At 42.8% G+C, this 23,628-nt stretch overlaps 1 protein-coding gene and 1 long non-coding RNA gene across 8 annotated transcripts in view; one reads left to right on the forward strand and one right to left on the reverse strand.

The window, feature by feature from the left end:
* The window catches only part of LOC307215942, a 576,636-nt gene that overhangs the window by 172,635 nt on the left and 380,373 nt on the right, over positions 1-23,628 (forward strand). For all 4 annotated transcript variants that reach the window (XR_013838751.1, XR_013838752.1, XR_013838753.1 and 1 more), the window contains one exon: positions 5,800-5,863. This is a non-coding gene — a long non-coding RNA (uncharacterized lncRNA). The remainder of the gene's footprint in view (positions 1-5,799; positions 5,864-23,628) is intronic.
* On the reverse strand, positions 2,542-15,765 carry LOC307215931 (uncharacterized protein). 4 transcript variants are annotated; one of them, XR_013838713.1, is made up of 5 exons: positions 15,505-15,761; positions 14,236-14,343; positions 9,122-9,272; positions 7,535-7,612; positions 2,542-2,929 (listed from the first exon to the last, which is right to left on the reverse strand). XR_013838713.1 is itself a non-coding variant. In XM_079975767.1 (5 exons), exons 1-5 carry the CDS (start codon positions 15,522-15,524, stop codon positions 2,851-2,853), a joined length of 441 nt encoding a protein of 146 aa, XP_079831893.1. In that variant the 5' UTR covers positions 15,525-15,765; the 3' UTR covers positions 2,542-2,850. The 4 variants fall into 4 exon arrangements, 3 of the variants coding, with proteins under 3 accessions (XP_079831893.1, XP_079831894.1, XP_079831895.1); XM_079975767.1 differs by having other exon boundaries at positions 14,236-14,348; positions 15,505-15,765; XM_079975768.1 differs by lacking the exon at positions 2,542-2,929 and adding an exon at positions 6,626-7,126 and having other exon boundaries at positions 14,236-14,348; positions 15,505-15,763.

Below are 23,628 nucleotides of genomic sequence, written 5' to 3' on the forward strand. Positions count from 1 at the left end.
TGCTAGGAGCGCTGTCTATCCTGTTATCAGTGGTATAGTTTCTGGCCATGTATTTGTTCCCTGGAATTAGTTTTTCCTTTCTTTTCTCCCTGTAGTTTACTGCTAAACTTTGTTTTTGGGCGTTTTAAAACTATTTTATTTATCCCTAGCATTACATTTCTTTAATAAGTTTTCGCTATCGCACTGCAACATTTTCAAGAAAGATAACTGGAGTTAGGGATTTGGATGTTGGGTCACCAAGGAAGTTCACTAGACAACAGAATTATGCTAATCAGAAAGACGATTACTTCATTTTCTTTTTAACACATGATACTTTGCATATATGAACGACATTTTCTTCAATATTTCATCTTCTATGGTGTGGGGGTTATATAAATCTTCACATTATGCCACTCTCTTTACTTTTTCAGACTTCCAGCTATCTCAGGTCTGCTAAATGTCTCCCTCTAGCCAGTCTCCATGTTCTTTCCCCATTTTTCTTTGTGTATTTGGGGGGACAGGACCCACAGCTGTGGGAATCATCACTTGTTTTTTGCCTGACCTCTTGCTTATGTTATGCAGGACTAGGAGAAGAGAATACCAGGTATTCCATATTTCATGTTCAGGAAATGATGGGATCTTCAATATGAATGTTGAAGTAATCACCACCAGTGGCACATTCCATAGGAGAGGAAGTGTGGGAGTAGCCCCATTTTCATTAAGTGAGAGAAAATGAGCTGAGAGGGGAAGTGATTCCTCCCCACCCCCGCACCCCAGGATTTAGCAGGCATTCCATGGTTCAGGTGGAATACCATAAGGGTAAGCAGAGAACAAAGAGAATAACTGGCAATCTTGGCCATTTAGAACCAAATTACATTTTTTGTTAATTGTGCATAAGTAATTAATTATGTGTGGCTTTGAATGATTTACTGTAAGTTGCTGTTCTTGGGGGAAGGAGCAGGACTTTGGTATTCCTTTTGACTAGGTACCAGGCAGGAATGAAGAAGAGCAAAGATACAGTATTCAAGGCGTGTGAAACGGAGTATGAGTCTGGCCAAATAAAATAAAAGAATGTCAAAGATATATTCTCAGATTTTAAAAGATGGACCAGTGGACTTGCATGCAACAGAAAAGCAGGAGTTTGGGGTTTATTTATTTATTTATTTTTTAAAAAATGGATTCTAAATGTTTTATTTGAGGAAAATGCAATACTAAATCCAACTTAGTAGCCATTAGCAATATAAAGAGAAAGATCAGAGCTTTCTACAGTTATCTGTGTGGATTTTCCTTTGAACATTCCCTTCACTCCCCAGTGAAATTTCCAGAGAGAAATGGGAAGTTGAGAAATGGAAAGTTGAGCAGTACCGTAAGTAAAATGAAGCAGTGAATGATAGGGATGATTGGAAGATATCACACTAAATGAAGAAGAGTCTGAACTGAATCCTGAACTCATTCTGTTTTGGGGTAAATTCAGCAAAATACAAGCCGAGGGCTGCAAGTATGCATTTAGCTTTGTATGGAAAATATTATGTACTTTGAGTAAATGAGGCTTGGCTGAAGAAAGAAAAGAAAGTGGTGTGATATTTAAAGACGAGTGTGGTGTTTACAGAAGATGAAGAAAATAGTGTGGCCCAGTACTGACAGTGGAAGGCTGCCCATGAGCCAATATTTATATTTCTGTTGTTTTCATGATATAACTTTAATTATGTATGGGTGCAAAATGCTAAACTCCTAAGTAAAGCCTCCCAGAAGTCTGATAGTTGATCAGTAGTGCCTGCATGGTGTCTACCTCACATCACATGAAATCAAAGTGCTTGTGTTGTTTGACTCCTGCCACCAAGGTTTGAGCTAGAGGTTAGCTAGAGATAACCCTGAGGTGACAGGGTTGTGCTCTGTTCCCAGGGCAGTTCTGCCAAAGAAACTGAGAGTTTCTCGCAGTAGTAGTCTGAAATATTTTTGTTCTTCAATGTGTGTGCATGCTGTTTTGTGTTGGCCTTTGATGTCATTTTCTTCTTTAAGTAAAAACTTAGAAGTAATCATTCCTGCCTCCTTAAGGCAACTTCCTCTGGAATCATTCAGACACATACACAGGCTGTTCCATTTTTCCATACAGCATTCTCTCCCTCCCCCACCTCCTCTTTCTCTTCCAGCAGACAAGTACTACCCAATAAAATAATTTTTTCTTTCTTAGTTTTCCTTCAGTTCCAATACACAGCATTCTTACAGATGAAATATGAATTGTACATGCCAGAGAATGGAGTAGTATCTTCATTGTATTGGGAAGCAGTTAATTTGGGGCTGATGTTCATTTCCCTTTTTTGTAGTCAGTTCTTCATAATGATGTACAAAATATACAGGTGTCCTGTCAAGTATGAATATTGTAGAATTAGGCATCTGCCACTTTAAAAGCTGAAATAGGCAGTTAGGGAAGGGTACTGGAGTCATTGTCCCTGAGCTTTTAAAAGATAGATAGATAGATAGATAGATAGATAGATAGATAGATAGATAGACAGACAGACATACAAGACATATTTACTCAAGAGTTCCTTGAAATCAAAGATTTTCTCCGAGATCCCATAGGACATGGAGTGGTCAACCAGTGACTCACAAGATGGTTGGACAGCTATCAGCCCCAGTGAAGATAACCAATAGTTAGGGATTATGAGAGTTTATAGTTCAACAACATTTGGAAGGCCACAGGATAGCCACCCCTGCTATAAGTAAAGAGGCAGCGGTACACAGTGTTCGATGGTCACTTTGCTTGATCTGTTGCTTGCTGCTTGCAGTCCCGATGTCAAGAGCTATGGAGATTAGGTTCTGCCCATGTAGGTTGCAGAGCCTGAAATGCTTCTAGCTTCCTGTTCAGATTAACTATCCCCAGTCCTGCCATGCTACCTCTGTCCTAATTCTGTGCATGACAACTGCTCCATTTCTGGATGATGCATTTACACTTGGGAGGGCGGGAGGAGAAGAAATGACAAAGCAACCAATTAATATGTGTACAAATCAGCAAAAAAGAAAAAGTGGTGTAGTAAAACAAGTGCCATACTTGGATTGATGAGATCTGGGTTCAAATCCCCACTCAAGCATGGTGCTTACCTTGGGAAAGTCACCCTCTCTTCCCCCTAACTTACCACATAGGGTAATTGTGCTTGTCAGGATATAGGAGGATAGCACCAGGGTATGTAGCCCTGAGCTCAAGGACGTGTGATAAAGAAATGCAAAAATGCACAGGCATATGACTACACCCACCACTTCCTAAATCTTAATAGCAAAAACCAGAAGAATATTAAAGGGATCTCAAATTGGCATTGGTGCCCATTCAGGTTTCCAGATTTCATATCTTCATTCTGAACTGATATCTAGGGAAATGTTAGAAAGCAAGCTGCTGTAATGCAGAGCATGTTCCATTTCTAGATAGCTGCTGGATTTTGCACCACATAATCTGTAGTGTTCCAGAAATTAAATCTCATACATTGCAGTGGTAGTCCATCACTTAATTCTTGATGTGTTTGTTGTTTGATGGTGTTAACATCAGGCACATAAAATTGTGTAAGCCAAAATTGGTATTAATTATCCTGTGTCAGACAGTTCTAATACTTCTATTATTACTGTAATATGACTATATGTTTTGATTTTATTGCCAATCTATCTTTGACCTGTCCTTTTAATGACTGCAGTCTAATTTACAGTGTGCTTGCAATGCTATTGGATTTCCGAATGAAATGAAATAAAGTAAACAGTTCTTACGTTAAATTATTTAAGCTGCGGGTGAAATGAGGATTGCAGAAATACAAGTGCTTTGTCTAAAGTACAAACAGTGAAGTGATTTAACCTTTAAGCCAACCTTTATGTTCTTAAGAAAATAAGTGAAAATTCCTTGTGAAGAAAGGCCAAACTAGCCATTTTCCACAGATGCACATAACCATATCCCAACTGCCCTTTTTAAATAGGAAAGGCTGCTTTCAGGTAGGATAAATGATGGAGAGGGAGGGCTGCTTAACGCTTTTCCCTGTCAATTGTTTTCATGCTCCAAATCCCTCCCCAGCAGCTTTCTCCCAAGTCAGAGTCCCTAAAGGGATCAACATGTGTTTTGGAACTCCAGTAGAAGAGGGCTGTTTGAAGGTGATAAATGGCAAGCAGAGAAATAATATAGTTGCATGTGTCTCTCTGTAAAGTTTAGCTCGGCCCTTTAATGACACCCAATGTCCTTTTCCCTTTCAAGATGTTTTTCTAAGGCCTCATTCACCTACACATCACAGGTGTGTACTGAGGTTAATGCTAGGTTCTTAGATGATTACGAGCCTACTTTGCTCTGTATCTTTAATGAGTTCTCCAAGGAAAGTTATATGGCTCTCACATTGCACAAACTTGCTAAAAGGAAAGCAGCTTCACACAGCTTTCCAGCTGCATAATTACTGTCTAAAAAGGACAAGCTTACTGCCATGATGTGTGCAATGAGAGCAGCAGAGAATACCTCAAGTAAATGAGTTATGAGTCAGGGTCCTGGGGAAAAGAGTTGTTCTAAGATGTTATGGGTTTTATCCTGCCAAACTTGCCCTACCACAAGGTCTTGTGTCAGTGAGCAACACTAAAAACCTAACAGTCAGACATCAAACGTTGTAATAGCTACAGCAGAACACACTAATTGCCCATTGCTGAGTAAGGACTTGGGATCACTCTGTGGAAAGGAGATCCCAGCAGGAAAGTGAACCAGTCTGCTTCTGTTTCATCCTATTTCTACATTAAACTGTGGTTGTTGTTTTTTTAAAAAAATGAATGAAATACATATTTAAACAAATGCTTGCTAACATTTTATTTCAGAAGAGTTTTCTGAATGTAGCTTCTCTCAAAATACACATTTGTAAATGGCTTTTGAGGTGAGATCTTAATTGGAACATTCACAAAGGGGGAATCTGGAGGATAACATGTGAATATGGGAGACCGGATTAGTTCATATCAGAGTGTGCAAAGATCCATCTCCTCAAGCATTTTAATTTTATGCTCAGTAGGAATGTATAAACTGCCATAGGTTAGGAGAAATTAGGTGCCCCTAACTCTTTGAAAGAGGCTTAGAGTATGGAAGAAGATCAGGATGAGGTGCTAGACAGAAGACAGTGACTGCAGTCATTTCCAGACTTCCCTGGATTTCTTGGGAATGGGGTACAAACAGAGCTACAAAGGATGGGAATCTACCTATGTACTCCAGCTATGTACTTGAATTGCATCCCATAGTATAGCCAACGTCTAAGGCAGGGATGGGGAAACAGATATTGATGGACTCTAACTTCCACCAGTGACAGCCAGCATGGCCAAAGAACAGGGTCAATGGGACTTATAGTCCAACAACACCTGGAGGGTGAGAGGTTCCCCATCCATGCTTGAAGGTTAGGGTGACACTTTGAATGAGAGGGTACACTGAGTGTGTGTAGATTGGTGCCAGAATGAAATCTTCTCACTCGACTAGAAGATGAACTGGAGTTTATGGTGCTCCTGCTCATAAACTATTTGACTAGTTGAAAACCCTGCAATTCCCTTTCCATGAATAATCCATTAAGTTTCTGGATGTTCCTAAAACAAATATGCAGAGGCTAAAACGATCCTTATTTTCAGAATATCTCTTCCTTAAACAAGAACATAATCACATGCTTTAATGCCCTATACTGAGAAATTCTTCTAAACGGAATCTTTACTAGCAAGCTCTATTTGTACTTTAGTTAACACCGTCTGCATTAACTAACTTCGTTGTTCCTGGTCTTGAGAAAAGAAAAGCTAGCTAAGCACCGATCATTGATTTGTTTCCTTTTTTTCTCATTGCAGGATTAACTGAACATTGGCAAGTAGAAGGAGTGCAGGAGAAATTCTATTCAGTTCACATTTAAAGGTAAACCTATTTAATGCTCACTGTCCAAAAAATATGCAAACTGAAAAACAGCTGTCCTTTGAAATTTGCACTTTTCCTAATTTTGCAGTGTAAACTGTGCGTATAAATGTGTGTGTTAGGGACAATAATATACAAAATGCATTCTATGGGGGGAAATTGCTCCCCCAAAATGTGTATGGTAGACAGTCCAAATAGCACACCAAAATGTGTATATTAGTAGCGGAGCCTAGTGTAAATTAGAGGTTATAGGCAGTGCTTTATATATATATAGTAAAAAAGGTGCCAGCACTCACCATGAAGAAAAAAAGCGCTGGTTATAGTGATGATGAAACTAAAGTATTGTCATGCTGAAGATGAAGCTTTCTCAGCATAACTCGCCTTTGAGCTTATTGACTTGGGGATGTTTCCCAAGGAAAACTGTCCTTTCTGTAATGTGATCCTTTCTGGCATCCCAGGAAAAACAGATAATTGGAATTTTGCTCATAAATGATTTTACAAACAAAGCTGTAATATCAAAATTATATCACAAGGCAAGCCATAAAGTATATGCAAAGAACTATTTGGTTCAGCACCTGGCTTCCCAAAGTGGCCAAGCAGAGGGTACAGTAAGCCCAAAAGAAGGACCAGCACAGAACCCATTCCTCACTGTTCTTCCCTACCAAGTGCTGTTCAGAGGCATACTGGAGGTAAGTAGCATACAGCCATTACTAATGGCAACTTAGTGCACCTTGAATTGGTCTGCTCACCATTTAAAGGCATCCAGGTTCATTTGGTCTGATCCAACAGGCCTCCTCTTTTAGTCTTAAAAGGCCAGCTTAGACATATTTGACCAATGGGAAGTTACTGAAGCTAAACTTCAAGGGCAAGGCCAAATGCTAATCCAATATGGCTGGCTGCTACATTGAAACCTCCCTCTAGAGGAGTCTGTCTTGCCAGTTTAGAAATTTCCATCTTGGGGTTGGTGGTGTCTGCTGCACCCCCTCAGTACACCTTTAAGATCATGTGCTCAGAGGAGCAATACACGGGACTTATTCAAGACTGTCACAGGGCACCCTGAGAGGTCAGTTGGATATGTGTTTTCCTTTGTTTTCAGTTCAGAGCATCAACTGTTCTCCATCACTAGAATGGATGAGGTACTGGGCTGAAAGCTCTTTCTGTAATGAAAATGCAAGTCTTTTTTGGCTCCCACAGATTTCCACAGCAGTTACCAAATGTCAGGGCCTGACCCAGAGTGTTCAGAATTGATGGTCCTGAAACTTCTCTCTGTTGCTGTTCATAAAGAAAAAGGAAAGCTTAAGGAAAAAAATCATTTTTATTTTTTTTAAATAGCACAAATCCTATGCATGCTTCCTAGTTCAGCTTTTGCTAATCATTCATACAGCACAAATTTTCTCATTAAAATGAGTATCCCAGAGAGGCATTTGATAAAAAAAATACCAGAAGTATATTTGGAAACACATCAAAACGTCACAGTAATATCAGAATCTCTGTACGCTGAGTGTTGATTTATAAGTTCAGAAGAATCTTGTGCTATGACTCTCCTGGGGACATACTGCTTGAGAATGTGGGCAATAGATTGCATAATTGAATGCTCCTCCAGATCAAGAATTCCACATACCTTAGAGAGATAGAGAAAGAGAAAGAGAGAATGCTAGTAGCAAGAATTCTCACCTGCTCTCCTGCCCAAAATGCACAAGAAGGTTTTGATGTAGTTGCTGCTGATGTTGTTGTTGATGATGTTGTTCCCTTCTGCAGTATGTGGATTGGGTTGTTTGCATGAGTAATTTACAGTTATCTCTATAAGCTTGTGGAATATTTTAGCCTGGACAGTGTTATCGAAGCTACTAACATGAGTTTGACCAAACTGTGGGAGGCAGTGGAAGACAGGAGTGCCTGGCATGCTCTGGTCCATGGGGTCATGAAGAGTTGGGCACAACTAAATGACTAAACAACAACAACAACAAATAATTCGCAAATGGAAGAAACCAAAGAATTGTCAACCTTCCTTGGTCTGGGGCTCCATGCAAGATCTCATCTCGTGGAGTTGCAATGATGAGGAGAACTGTGATGAAGCAGCCCAGAACTACACGGGGGGGGGGGGGACTTGTCAATGATCTCAGGGCGCCATGAAAAGTTGGTAACGCACTACGCCGTGAAGGACTGAGATCTTGCAGAGCCCGCAAGGTCCCCTTGCTCAAGACAGCACATGTACAGGCCCATCTGCAGTTTGCCAATAGACATCTGAATGACCCAGAGGAGAAGTGGTGAAAGTGTTGTGGTCAGATGAGACCAAAATAGAGCTCTTTGACATCAACTCAACTCCCCATGTTTGGAGGAGGAGGACGAATGCTGCCTACGACCCCAAGAACACCATCCCTACTGTCAAACATGGAGGGGTACATATTATGCTTTCGGGGTGTTTTTCTGCTAAGGGGACAGGACACCTTCACCGCATTGAAGGGATGGTGGACGGGCCCAAGTATCGTCAAATCTTGGGTGAGCACCTCCTTCCCTCAGCCAGGGCATTGAAAAAGGGTCGAGGATGGGTATTCCAGCATGACAATGACCCAAAGCCAAGGCAACAAAGGAGTGGCTCAAGAAGAAGCACATTAAGGTCCTGGAGTGGCCTAGCCGGTCTCCAGACCTTAATCCCATTGAAAATCTGTGGAGGGAGCTGAAGGTTTGAGTAGCTACACATCAGCCTCAAAATCTTACTGACTTGGAGAGGATCTGCAAAGAGGAGTGGGACAAAATACCTCCTGAGTGGCCACCTACAAGAAATGTCTGACCTCTGTAATTGCCAACAAGGGTTTTGCCACCAAAGTACTAAGTCGTCTTTTGCAAAGGGATCAAATACTTATTTCACTCATTATAATGAACATCAATCTCTGACTTTTGTCTTCTGGATTTCTGGGGGTTTCCCTGTTGTTATTCTGTCTCTCACAGCTACAATAAACCTACCATTAAAATTATGAACTGGTCATTTCTTTGTCAGAGGGCAAACGAGCAAATTTAGCAGGGGATAAAATACTTTTCTCCATCACTGTAGCAGGTAAATCACTGCTGTTTACTGAGAGGGTGGGGGGGCAAGAGGGTGGTGAGGTCAGTGCAACTGTCCCAGTGGAGCCAGTCCAGTGCTCCTCCTAATGTGTTCTCACCCTATTGCCCTCTCTACCACCTTATCCCTTCTGGGAGGTCAGGTAAGTGCCTCTTCCCCAGCCCACCAACTGCTCCCAGTGTTATCATTAGCACTCTTACTTTGAAGCTTGATGTGTGTTGGAAGCTGTAGATGCATTGATTGGCAGCAAAGCTCTTCCCATCGGATAGTAAAGATTTTCACTTTCACAACTTCTGGGCTTCTGAGTACAGATGGCACTTAGCTTCTCAAAGACAATTGGCTTTATCTTGGCTATAAATTGAGGAATTTCTTATGAGTGTGCTTTGATTTAGTCACATTGATTGCAGAAGCAATCTCTGTAGACTCTTAAAAGTTTAGAAAGGACCTCAGAAGCTATCCTCATTGGCTGCCATGAAATATGCACTTTAAGCTCTGCAATTGTCATTGTCCAGAAGCTCCTTTCTTATATTAATGTCCTGAAGATGTAATCCCTCCTTTTCCCCACTTTGTCTACCTGGAAAGTTTTGAAGTTACCATTTCATTCTTAGCATTGCTTTCTTTCTTTCCCTAACCTATTGGTATTGGGGGACTTCAACATCCATGCTGATGCCACTCCCTCCTCACAGGCTCTGGACCTGGTGTCTTCCATGGCGACACTAGGGCTCTCCCAGTTTGTTTCGGGCCCCACACATCAAGCAGACCACACGCTGGATTTGATCTTTGGCGTCAGTATAGATGTGATCATGTTTCCTTCGATGAAGGTGCCATGGTCTGATCACTATGCTCTGAAAGCCAGGATTGACGTTCCACCCCCACCCTGCTTGGGTGGCGAGCCAATTTGGGCTCGCCCGCAGAGGCTGATGGACCCTGATAGATTCCGTCAAGCCTTGCGGGACCTTTCTCCCCCTGGCGACTCATTGATTGAGCTTGTTGAGGCCTGGAATACCCAGCTCCTAGCAGCCATCAATGAGATCGCACCTAAGCGCCCTCTGTGACCCCGCAGAAACCGGGCTCCCTGGTTTACCGAGGAGCTCCGGAAAATGAAGCGGGACCTCAGACGGCTAGAGCGAGTATGGCGGGGTGCCCGTGACGGAGCTTCAAGAACATCTTATAGGGTTTTTATGAAAACCTACGAGATGGCAGTGAAGGCCGCTAAGAAGTCCTACTTCTCGGCCTCCATTGCATCCGCTAGCTCTCGCCCGGTGCAATTATTTAGTATAATTCGGTCTTTAACGTCCCTTGAAGAACAGCCAAATTTAAATAACAATTTGACACACAGCTGTGAGGCATTTGCGAGCTTTTTTGCGGAGAAGGTCTTGTTGCTCCGCCATGACCTCCCTGCCAATTTGGATACAATAAAGGAACTGGAGGCCCCTCGACTGTCCTCGGGTTCAGTATTAGACCACTTTGACTGGATATCCCCAGCCGATGTGGACAGACTCCTCCGAGCTGGAAAGCCCACCACCTGTCCTCTCGACCCGTGCCCGTCCTGGCTGATTAGAGTGTGTCCAGACGAGGTGCGGGCCCCCCTGGGGGATATCATCAATCTGTCCCTTGGCACCGGGACATTCCCAGGGGAACTGAAGGAGGCAGTGGTGCGCCCGCTCTTAAAGAAAACATCATTAGATCCCTTAGATCTTTCCAATTACCGCCCGGTTTCGAATCTACCATTCCTGGGTAAGGTGATTGAGAGAGCTGTTGCTGAACAGCTTGGTAGGTTTCTGGATGAAACATCAGCTCTGGATCCATTCCAGTCCGGCTTCCGCACTGGTCATGGGACCGAGACGGCTCTGGTCGCCCTAACAGATGATCTCCGCAGGCAGCTAGATCGAGGCGGGTCGGGGCTGCTGATTCTTCTAGACCTGTCAGCAGCCTTCGACATGGTCGATCACGAACTCCTGGACCACCGCCTTGCCGACGTGGGGATCCAGGGCACAGTCCTTCAATGGCTGCGCTCGTTTCTCTCTGGTCGGGGACAGAGGGTGGCGCTTGGGGGGGAATTGTCATCCCGCCACTCCTTGGTGTGTGGTGTGCCCCAGGGTGCAATACTCTCCCCAATGCTTTTTAACATCTTTATGCGCCCCCTCGCCCAGCTTGTCCGGAGTTTTGGGCTGGGCTGCCATCAGTATGCTGATGACACCCAACTCTATCTGTTGATGGACGGCCACCCGGACTCGGCCCCAGACACACTGATCAGATGCTTGGAGGCTGTGGCTGGATGGTTACGTGGGAGCCGGTTGAAGTTAAATCCTTCGAAGACAGAGGTCCTCTGGCTGGGACGGGACGACATGGGACTGAGGGGGCAACTCCCATCTCTTGCGGGGGTGCAATTAGTGCCAGCACCGTCCGTTAAGAGTTTGGGTGTAATCTTCGATACCTCCCTATCCATGGAGGCGCAGATTGCAGCTATAACAAAGGCGGCATTTTTTCATCTCCGCCAAGCTAAGCAGTTAGCTCCTTACCTCTCTCGCCCTGACCTAGCCACTGTGATCCACGCGACGGTCACCTCCAGACTGGATTATTGTAACTCGCTCTACGTGGGGCTGCCCTTGAGACTGACCCAGAAACTCCAGCGGGTGCAGAATGCCGCAGCGAGACTCCTTACGGGGTCTTCGCTTAGAGATCACATTCATCCGGTGCTATACAAGCTGCACTGGCTCCCGGTGCAGTACAGGATCAGGTTTAAGGTGCTGGTTTTAACCTTCAAAGCCCTATACGGCCTAGGGCCCTCGTACCTACGGGACCGCCTCTCCTGGTATGCCCCACAGAGGAACTTACGATCTTCAAATAAAAACACCTTGAGGGTCCCAGGCCTCAGAGAGGTTAGACTGGCCTCAACTAGAGCCAGGGCTTTTTCGGCTGCGGCTCCAACCTGGTGGAACGCTCTGTCACAAGAGACAAGGGCCCTGCAGGACTTGACATCTTTCCGCAGGGCCTGCAAGACAGAGCTGTTCCACCTGGCATTTGGTCAGGGCGCAGCCTGACCCCCTCCTCTGGCAATCTTTACAAAGCTTTAGTTTATGGTTGCCATCAATTTTGATTTTAATTCATTTTTATAATGTTTTATAATGTCATACTGTTTTAATGTTGTTAGCCACCCTGAGCCCGGCTTTGGCTGGGGAGGGCGGGATATAAATAAAATTTATTATTATTATTATTATTATTATTATTATTATTATTATTATTATGTTCTCTGGTATAGATGGTAACATCATAGCCCCAGTATATTTCAAGTGAGCTTTGAAGAAATATGGGTGCCAACCTTAATGCTGCTTTTTGCTGGCATGACTCGGAGATATAGGCTGCATGCATATATTATCAGTTATTCTTTTTGAGGAAGTTAAAACATTTCCAACAGATATGCGGTGTATTGCTAAAGAGTATTATTATTATTATTATTATTATTATTATTATTATTATTTCTTTTTTTGTATTCAGCACTGCAGTTGCAGACTGAACAGCTTCATACATTTCATAATAGCTCTAGTAGGTACTTTCAGCTTGCCTAGATTTATCTAATAATTAAGAAGCAGGTTTCGGCTATGGGATGTGTATTATAATTGGAGTAATTATGCATATGTTTGTCCACAGTTATGGCTTATGCTACGTTCACATTACTGACATTGTCAGTGACTAAAGCAAATGATTTTCCAATATCAGGCTCCCCAGACACATCATTATTTCACTCCCATTGTATTTTGTAGTGCGTTGTGGCACTTTTCTCTTATTTTGGTATACTCTGAGGGTGTGGTGTTATATTCATTACCAAATATTGGATTGCCTCCACCTGCATTTGTACTAAAAATTACAGAGCCTTGTTGGTGGTAACAAACTGAAGATGTTTGCTATTACACACAAGCATACTTAGCAGCATCTGCTACTAACTGAATGGGGAGATTCCTGGAGCCTCAGCCTCATGCTGTTATTTATTTAGTTAGTAGATTTCTACTCTGCTTTTCAGCTAGAGTCCACAAAGTGTCTAACAACTAGGACTGGGCGGATCTGTCAATTTTGGTTTCTCATTTTTCTACTCTTAAGTTCAGTTCTCCTCATTTCCACCTAAGTATTTTGGGAGGAAGTCCTCGGAAAAATTCATCAGCATTTTAATGTGAGTGTTGATGTTTATTAAATTTGTATACCGCCCTTTGTGCATAGATCTCAGGGAGGTTCGCAACATCAGATTAAAATATAAAAAACACAATGTTTCTTACTAGATTCGTTTTTACACAAGTTTGCCTACTATACTTTTTGCAAAGCAATTTCCCCTCCTGCAATGCATTCTATATATTATTTCCCCCAACATATGCATTTTTATGATCACTTTCCCTCAGTATCTGCATATTTGTACATCTTACTTGGCTGGAGAGCTACATTGCAACATTTGGAGAAGCAGGAATTCCAAATGATGGCTGTGTATCTGTTCTTCTATTGTTTTAGAAAGTGTGTGTTAGCTAGGTTTGCATTTAAAACCACATACTCACAAAACAACCAGCCCCACTAAGCAGGAGGCAGCCTCAGGTGTTCTTTCCCACAGGGCAGAAGTGATGTTGACCCAGAGGGTGGCAGTGGCAACAGTCTGACTGAAGCAGGCCCTGATGTCACCTGTGTCCTTGCTTAACTTACCGTGTGTTGACTTGTACTGTCAAAATATAAATGCGACGTCTAAGAGCAGACAGTTTCATTTTGCAAATCAAACCACTCTTGTGGATATGATTATTCATCAGTGAATGTAACTGTGCAATCCTGCCCAGAATAGCTAGCAATTTATGATGGCTGTGCAAATGAAATCTAACTTTGAGGTAGGAAAAGTTTGTTTGTGTGTGTGTTGTCACAGAAGTCAGTAAGGGAACCTGGTAGAAATGGGTTTAGATGAAAATGTAAATGAGGACAATTCATAAAAAGCAGAGGTGCATGAAGTATTGGCTCCATGCCTGTTTCATGGCCAAACCATGAAATAGGTTTGACCATCAGGGCAGTGCCTCAGATTTTTGTGCCCCCCTCCTTCTCCTTTCCCCCCACATTCCAATTCTCTCCCTCTTGTCACAGGTCATGATAAATATAGCTTGCCATAATGTCTGAACTAGACCAAAAATCTGTATCCTGAAACACCGGGGTAGCTTTGAATAACAGCATTTTTAAAAGAAAAAAACAGAAAGCAAAACAGAAATAAAGCAAGTAACAGAGCGAGGTCACATAGAGAGTCTCTGGTTCCTACTGCAAGAAGATGGAACTATGGGTGGTCTTAATAACTCACCTTTGCCACTGAAGGTTGCTTTTGGCCCTGTTCCTGTTAGAAGTCTGAAGTTACCACAGGTGGTGAACAACAGGAAAACCTGTGATGTGCTGCAAGTTTCCTCCCCGACTGCTCTAGGGTTAGGAGGCAAGTGGTATTTCTGTTCTTGCTAACAAATAACACCATAATGATTTTTCAAAACAGCTTTCAAACCACAGTAACATTTTTTACTTTGTGGAATATTTGACAACATTTGACCAGGGTAAATACAGTGGTACCTCAGGTTAAGTACTTAATTCGTTCCGGGGGTCTGTTCTTAACCTGAAACTGTTCTTAACCTGAAGCACCACTTTAGCTAATGGGGCCTCCTGCTGCCGCCATGCCACCGGAGCATGATTTCTGTTCTCATCCTGAAGCAAAGTTCTTAACCTGAGGTACTATTTCTGGGTTAGCAGAGTCTGTAACCTGAAGCGTATGTAATCTGAAGCGTATGTAACCTGAGGTACCACTGTAACAGGCAGTCAAGTGGCCACATTTAATTGACTCTTGTGCCAACCCTATACCCAGTTCCTACGTAAATCCTTTATTATCCTTGTCTAATAATCCTAGCATAACCACTGTCTATCCTACTGGGCTAGGAGAATGCACACAAATGGCCTGTGACAGGGAGAAGGTTAAGATCAAAGTCAAACACTGCAATCTAAGCAACATCTTGATAAAACCACAGAGGAAGAAGTACTATGGTCTGTGTGCCTTGCTCTGTTACGTCTGGAGGTCGGCCAAGATTCCTATCTATCTTCTATTAAGACATGATAAAAGTTTTTTTTAAAAAAAATATGCATGGCATGGAGAAAGTGGATAGAGAAAAGTTTTTCTCCCTCTCTCATAAGACTTGAACTTGTGGACATCCAACGAAGCTGAATGCTGGAAGATCCAGGACAGATAAAAGAAAGTACTTCTTCACATAGAGCATAGTTATACTACAGAACTCGTTCCCCCAGGGGACAGTGATGGCCACCAACTTGGATGGCTTCAAAAGAGGATCGGGCAAATTCATAGAGGCTAAAGCTATCAATGGCTTCTGGCCCTGATAGCTGTGCTCTGCTTCCATGGTCAGAGGCAGTAATGCTTCTGAGTGACAGTCTCTGGAAACAGCAGGAGGGGGAAGTGATCTTGTGCTTGGGTCTTGCTTGTGGGTTTTCCCTAGGCATCTGGCTGGCCACTGCAAGAACAGGATGCTGGCCTAGATTGTCCTTTAGCTGATCCAGCAGGCTCTTCTTACGTACTTACGTTCCTGTACCTGCCACCATTATCTCTTCTTTATTTGATGCTGAACCACCCTGTGTTATTTACTGTAAGTAGAAGCTCTGTAGTAAATGGGGTGTCTGCCTGGTCTCTCCTGCCCTCGCTCAGCTGCCTGTTTCAGTGAGAGAGATACTGAAAGCCACTGTGTTTGTCCCTTGTTGCCAGTCACCTCAGTGACCTCATGCTGATACTGCCTTAAGTATCAGCAGAAGACAACCTGCCCATTGTGACTTCATGATGGTGATGATGATGATGACTGAAGAAAAGAAAACACTGATTCTTGCACCCACATCTTCCTCATCACTTTCATGAAGAAGGTGTTGTTTTGCATCTCAGAACAGATGAAGTCTCTCAACTGTCTTTCTTACTCTCCCATCCTTCGGCCTTTTCTCAGGGAGGCTCCATGGCATCCACCACTGGTTTTTTGGACCTCTGGCAGCTGCCCTGTAATTTATGTTAGCTGCCACTATCTCTCTGTTACCTGCCATTCATTTCTCTAATGCAGGGCCAGAAGGCCACATTTCCTTTTGCCAAGCCAATGTGTGGAGAGGCAAGAAGAACAAAGAGGGTGCAGCAATGGATGTGATCCTTAACTTTGTTTCATGCTGGGGGGAAATTAGGAGAAGTGAGGTATTGACTGCTTCATGGCTCAAAGAGAGGTGCCAGTCACCATAGTTAGTTGAAGGAATCTTGAGACTCCCTGCTAGTCAACCACCAATACTATTTATTTTATTTTTATTTTTTGCTAAGTGTAATACTTTTAAATTGACTGCATTTCTGAAATGAATAGTATATTCATTCTCTTTATCCAGAAGGACAAGCATGAGTAGAGACTCTTGCTATTGCTTTTATGAAGTACTTAAATGTATATTTTTATATGCCCAGTGACTGTGACCAGTATGGGCCATGCAACCAGCAAGGAGCATGACGCTGCCTATACATTACAGTATTTCTCATTTTGAGCATTTTCCAGTGAAAGTAAGCACCATTGATTTCAATGGAATGGGGTTAGAGGGCAATCATTGGAATGCAAAGGCCGTCTTCTACTCCCCACAGAAATGTACACCACCTTCCGTGGAAATATAGAAAATATACATTTTAAGAAGTTTTGTAAAAGTTCTCTGAGGCTGGAGTTTCAAGTCATTTCATACAGAGTCTGAGCAGAATCTAAGTCAGTGGATGATGCACAGGTAATAATTCATTTTTCTGCAGAGAAAATCAAATTTCATGTCCTTGCAAAATCTAGGCTTCTTTGAAATGTGACATCCACTTTTCATTTAGCAGATGATACAGATGCAACAGAACTGATGTGGCTGGAAGGATATTTTTGATGGTTGTGGTGTGGGGGGGAGGGTTGCTTCCTGTGACACACCCAGTTGGCTACAACAATTGGCAGAATTTGCCTGGGATGCTCAGTCTTGTTTAGCATGCTGGACAAGAGAGAATGACATGTTGTTTGCAGGATTATGATGTCCTCTAAACAGAAGGGAGATGGGAAAGACTTTTCTAGGGATAACGGATTGGTAATGAAACTTTTTTATTTATTTTAAAAAATCGCTAGACACATAACTCCTTGTGAGTCTTGGCTTTGGATATAAGAGAAGAATGCTCATCTGCCTTGTCTGTCACAGAACTGAGGTGTGCTTAGCACACCCAGCCCAAGGAGGACAAATGGCTGGTAGTTTAGTTCTTTATTGATAATGCACACACTTAACAGTAGCTCCAAGGTGCACAGAATACACACGCATATGCTTCTGGCGAATAAGTAGTTGGCATCCTATCCCCCAGGCTTGTGCTCTGAGCTGGATTGTCAGAGCAACAGTGTGACCACCACTTCCCCCCCCCCCAAAAAAAAAAATCTACATCTTATGGCACGCACACAAGCAACCTGAGACTTTAACTACACAGAAGTTGCCGTAGTGTCTGTCTCTTCAAGCCCCTCCTGGTCCTGGAGGACAGTGGAGAAGGGGACAAAGGGGATTCTACTGCCCCCCTTACAGGCACCATCTCTTCCTCTGCTCCTAGTCACTCTCTTCCCTTCCATCCAGCATTGGCTTCACCAGAGGCAAAACACCCCATAAATCGCATTCCCCTGGGTGGGTCAGCCTCTGGCCCCATGGCCTCCATCACCCACTCCTTAGTGCCCTGCCAGTCCTTGACAAATAACATTCCCCTTTCGTCCATTTGTCCTTTGTTTTTGTTTTGTTTTTTTAAAATGTTCCCTTGCTGAGCAGCAAAGTGCAATGACAAGAGACTGTGAATTAGTTACCTAGAAGGACCAAGGGCTTAGGACACACACCATCCTGGCCAGTGTAGAATGAAAGAGGTAGAAGAGAATTTTTGTAAAATGGATGGGGTGGATTGGTTAACGTCTGAAATACCTAAAGAAATTAAGTCCATTTTGCTTGGTCAAAGTCATGGGTTTCCCCAGTAAGTTGACCCAACATATTGAATCCTTCTTGGAGTCCAGATACATTGCTGTGTATCATATATGCATGCATACTTAATTCAGTTGCAATCAATCAAGTGTCATGTTGTCTGTAGTTAATGGATATTTAGCTTCATTTTATGCAAAACAAAATAAACATTTTTACTATGGAGAAAAACCTGTTGTTGGAAACCACAGGAAAGGAGAGTGCTTTTTTGTTCTGGTCCTTTCTATGGGTTTCCCATAGGCATCTGATTGATCACTGTGAGAACAGGGTGATGGACTAGATGGGTCATTGGCCTGACCCTGAAGACTCTTTTTATGCATTTAAACATGAATAGGATTGTGCTGTAAATATGTTTCTTGGTCCTTCTGTGTCCTTAATTCAAATAATAATTGAATCACTGGAGTGTGACTGTGCTTTTGTAGGTTTTGTTGCCAGCCTATTGGCCAAGACAACATTGGCTCTTTCTAAGGAACCTGCCAGTTGTCAGATTCAGACTGAGTTGGGAACAACTGGATTCTCATATATATACAGAAAACCCATTAAACCAAAATCACTCTGATGCCAGTCATTTTCTGTTTAACATTGTGTATGTGTTTTTAATATTTCAAAGCAGTAACGTTTGAAATTATTGCTTAGTTTTACATTTGCTGGGAATATCTAGGAAAATAGTTTGTATGAAAACAGAGTTGGAATTAACAAATGAATTGCCATAAAAGACATTTCCTGAGAGAGATTAATGCACGCACCAAGAGTCTAAACTTCCTTCATAGCCGAGCACTGCAATATATTTGTTAGTCATTTTTCATTGGTTCCATTTGACACTGTTAATGATTTCATTTCCTCTGAGAGGAGTTCTAGTTCCCAGTTGTTACATCTCATATTTATTGGGCTCTCAGTGAGGATTGTATTACCTTCAAACAATGCAAATAACTCATAATTCAGATTAGTCACTTTAAAAGAAAATGGAGAACTGCAACATTAAAAGTTTGGTAATGGGCCCATTCCTGAGTTCGAAAAAGGACTCCTGACTCTTGGGACTATGGCACTAATGGGAACTGACTGGCAAATTAAATAATTTGTCAGGGTCTACTGTTACATGGAGAAATGCTCTTCTTTTAGTAACTCAACACTTTAAAGCAAAATAATGGTAATGTGTCATTGGGTGGTGGAGAAGGAAACATTTTTGAAAAGCTAATAACTTAGAGTGTTCCTGAAGCAAAAGAAAGCATTGTTTCAGTACCCAGACTGTGAATCGAAAAGCATAATTGCAGAGTGGTAGAAACATCTGACCACATCTGATGTATTACTTTAAAGCCACCGCAAGGGAAAGGAGAGAGAAAGTCTGAGTGCCTCACACTTCCTCTACCCCCACGTCTGGGTCTAGTTCAGATATGCTTGTTTCCTCCACCTATGTGGATATTTACCTGTAAGTGTGACTGGTGGGGGGGGGGGGGAATAGAACTCCAGGTTCCTCTCTTGCTGCTTATGCAATAAGTGAAGTTACAGGGAACCATCAGAGGGCCTTCTCAGCAGTGGGATCCTTCCTGTGGAACGCCCTCCCATCAAATACCAGGGAGATAAAAAAACTGCACACCTTTTAGAAGATATCTGAAGGCAGCCCTGCGTAGCGAAGTATTCAATGTTTCATTTTTTAAAATGATTTTATATGTGCTGGAAGCCGCCCAGAGTGGCTGGGAGGGGAGTAATAGTAGTAGTAGTAGATTGGAACAGGTTACTAGAAATAATATTTTAGCATGTGTGTCTCTATATGTGTGTGAGTGAGAGGGGGGTGCACAATGTACACCAAAACCCACAGAAGGCAATGTGGTGGGTCAGGGGAATATGTTGCCCTCCCAGACCCTCCAAGTGTCCCTATTTTCCAGGGACATCCCTGGTTTAGAGAAGCCATCCTGGTTTCTGATTTGATCCCAGAATGTCCCGCTTTCCCTTAGGATGTCCCTATTTTCATTGGAGAAACAATGGAGGATATCGAGTTATCCAACCCCCGAGCCATCTGAAGGCAATCTTGCATAGATAAGTTTTTTAATGTTTAATGTTTTATTATGTTTTTATATATGTTGGAAGCTGCCCACAGTGCTGGGGCAACTCAGTGAGATGTGTGGTGTATAAATAGTAAAGTTATCATTATGGAATGGGACGTCCCTATTTTCATTGGAGAAATGTTGGAGGGTATGCCCTCCATATTTGTGCTCCCAGCCCCTAGCCTAGCATGCCCAGTGGTCAGGAAGGATTGCAAGACCACCATTTCCATAGTAAGTGTATGTGTAAAGCAACCTTTAGTCTTTGTGCATGGATCAGGAGCACTGCCCAGTTTGATGTCTCTCGTTCACAACAAGGAAAGATTGAGGTCAAGGTATTAGAAGTATGATAGCTTTCTAAATAATTGCACACTGCTGCACATATTAGATCATGCTGTGCCAAGAATACAGTCTCATGTGATTCTGAATAAGGAATGCCGTGCTGTAGAGTAATTTAACTATAAGCCACATCCTGGTAAGTGGACATATTTAAATGCCTATTAGAGAGGATCCTAAATAAATATCTTGCATAGGAAACATACCAGCCTCATTTCTTTTCCAATACATGACAGGGATACAATAGAAAATTTGTTTACTGTAGCAATTTGTTAATCAATGTATTCATAATACCATTAACTAACTAACTAACTATATCTATCTGAAAATACAAATTCTACTTCATATGATGGTTGTGTTTATTGAATTTCTGTATCAGGCACCCTCAGAAGAGAGTCAAGTGTGAAATTATTCTTCTGAATTTTGCCAATGGGTGGGTAATGATGACTAATGGAAGATGTAAAGCAAAGCATGATTTATTCATGCACTGTGTCTCAAAACTGAATTATCTTTCCTCCAGTTGTTTCCTCAGAAAATGCTAAGAATAAGGTAACTTTCACAACACCACACATTTAGCTAATTTCAATATGTGGGAGGGATTCGTGCCTCCTATGTGACCCTCTCCTGACAGAGGTTGTCCATCAGGGCCACCAAGACAGATTTAATCCTGCACATGCTGAACCCACCCAGTCTCTCTCTCTCTCTCTCTCTCTCTCTCTCACACACACACACACACACACACACACACAGAGTGTGCTTGCACCTGCTTCTGTATTAGTGATCTAGTAGACTCCATTCACTTTTGGAGTGAAATAAAGCAGCTGTATTTGAGGAACTTCTCAAGGAGGAAACAAGGTAAGGCATGAGGACTGCATACCCCCCCCCCCAAGATGCAGAGAGGGGGGCAATAAGCTAATGTTCACCAAGGGCAGCAATACAACTTGACATGGCTCCAATTGGACAAAGTGGAAGCTGCCCATCCAGTGGTAACTAGTGACCTGAGCCATAGTTTGTTCCTAATATATAACTAGTAGAAACAGTAGCTTTAGTTTAACTGATGGTACTAATGATAGAAGACCACTTCGACTGGCTACTTCATCAAGCCACTTTCCTCAGTTTTCCCACAGTTATTTCAGGTAGCAGCTGTCTGCAATCAAAGCATTTGGCTAATGTTCTTATTTTTGAAATATTGCCGAACAGCTTAAAGACATCTATTTGTCAATATTAACAGGATGAAAGAAATGCAAACTGCCCCTATTATGCATAATATATGCAGACAGAATGCTAATAAATCCTGCAAATTGCAGGGGATATTGGGTATGATCCAGCCACAGCAAAGCCCATTTATTTCAGCAGTACAAAGTTGCAAATACATGCTTAAGGAAGGCTGCATTTCTGTCCATATTTGGGATCTCAGTGGGATTCCTGAATAAACATACATAGGACTGGGCTAAATGTCTCTCCCTCTAGAATGGTGACTTTTAAAATGTTTACCATTTGGAAGGATCATTCCCATTCTCTTTGGCTTTTTCCATTCTACATCCCAAGCTGCTCTAAAGTTTTATTTTTGGAATGGTTTTTAAGCAACATTTTCTTTTAAAGGTCTGTGAAAAAACATGGTGTGCTTTTTAGCAAATCAAAGCAGGCTAATGTGCCTGTAAAATACTAATGGCCTCCTAAAAACAACAACAACATACAGCTCTTTGGGATATGTCTGTCCAACCATACAAGCAGTGGCGTAGCGTGGGTTGTCAGCACCCGGGGCAAGGCAAGTAATTTGCGCCCCCTAACCCATGGATTTGCGCCCTCTAACCCGTGGATTTGCGCCCCCTAACCCGTGGATTTGCGCCCCCTAACCCGTGAATTTGTGCACCCTAACCCTAACCCCCAGATGTTGCGCCCGGTGCGGCCGGCCCCCCCTGCACCCCCCACGCTACGCCACTGCATACAAGTTTTCTATTGTTTTTGGTAGCAGTAAAGGTCATATTCTAAGAGAGTTGCTCTCCCCACTGCTTGAACCTGGCAGCTTATGATTTCAGCTAAAATAAAAGATTAAGCAGGGAAAGGAGGACAGCACCAAAACAGAAGAGAAGCAAAAGAAGAGGTGGGTCCTCAAAGCTTTGCTAAGCTATCAGGGTCCTATCCAGTGCTACTGTTCCAGTAGCACACAGTAAAGCTAGCGCCAAATGTATTGCTCTTTATTTCCTTTGGACCACATCAGTGAGGCCTAGAGGGGGTCTTGTTGCCTGGGAAGCCCAGGACCTCCATACACACTGCCTAGACTTGAGCCCTGGGGAGGTCACTTTGGTGCTGCTAATGCAGCAGTTTTAATTTATTCCCGGAGGCACACTCCATTGTCTCTCGAGAACGATGAATGCCAACAACAGCAACAACAAATCTTATGAAGACTGACAGTTGCATCCAATGCCACGCACACCAAGTTCCACTTGTGCAACAGAACTTCCCCTTCCTCTCGTCTCCTCTTCTCTCCACATGCCTGCAATATCTGTTCTGGAGGCTCCTCCAACCCTCTGGAGCAGAGTTTGAGGGCGTGAGAGGGGCTGCAGGGGAGAAGAGGAGGGGATACTTTCAGTCTGCAAGTGGATGTCTGCTGTGTGCTAGAAGGAACATGATGTGTGTCATTGCCTCCCTCCCCCGGGTACTACCACTCCCCTAATACCCAAAATACAATTCTGGTAAAATACTAAAAAATGTAAAGTGTTTTTCATTGATGTCGAAACTTTATTGCCTATTTTTGACAAGTGCTCCTGAAGAAGCTTGTTTTGAACCATAGCACCCTGGGCTTTTATAATAACTTTTAAAACCAAAACTAAGGGCCATTTCACACATTTTGCATGGCAGGGCTAGTCTGATACCTTGGTGCCTCTACCTGTACGGTGGACTTGTTTGTCAGTAGCAGGCAGTGGGGTGGGGTAGCAGTGCAACCTCTGATTGACTACATCGCTGCTGTATACTAGGATGGATAAAGGGAAGGGCGAGGTGGCAGCAAGCTCAGCACAGTGAGAATGTTCTGGCGATGCCAAGCCATCATTCCCACAAGTCTGTTTGCTCCATGCTGGCCTTACTCTTCCCTCCAAGTGTTTAGGAGCAACATGGGTGACTGGAGGTCAGGTGAGCATCACTGCTATGCTCCACTGTTGCTTGTTTCCTTCATGTTTTGCATATTGATGAGCAAATTTAAATGTAGGTTCTAATCAAATACATGGGGCAGTTTGGCTGGTACACATGTAGCCAGCATCTTTAGAATGCTAAAATCCTGTTGATTGTGGTGTGGAAGG

The sequence above is a fragment of the Podarcis cretensis genome (genome assembly GCF_951804945.1).
Source record: "Podarcis cretensis genome assembly, chromosome: 5".
In the NCBI taxonomy this organism is placed as follows: Eukaryota; Metazoa; Chordata; class Lepidosauria; order Squamata; family Lacertidae; genus Podarcis; species Podarcis cretensis.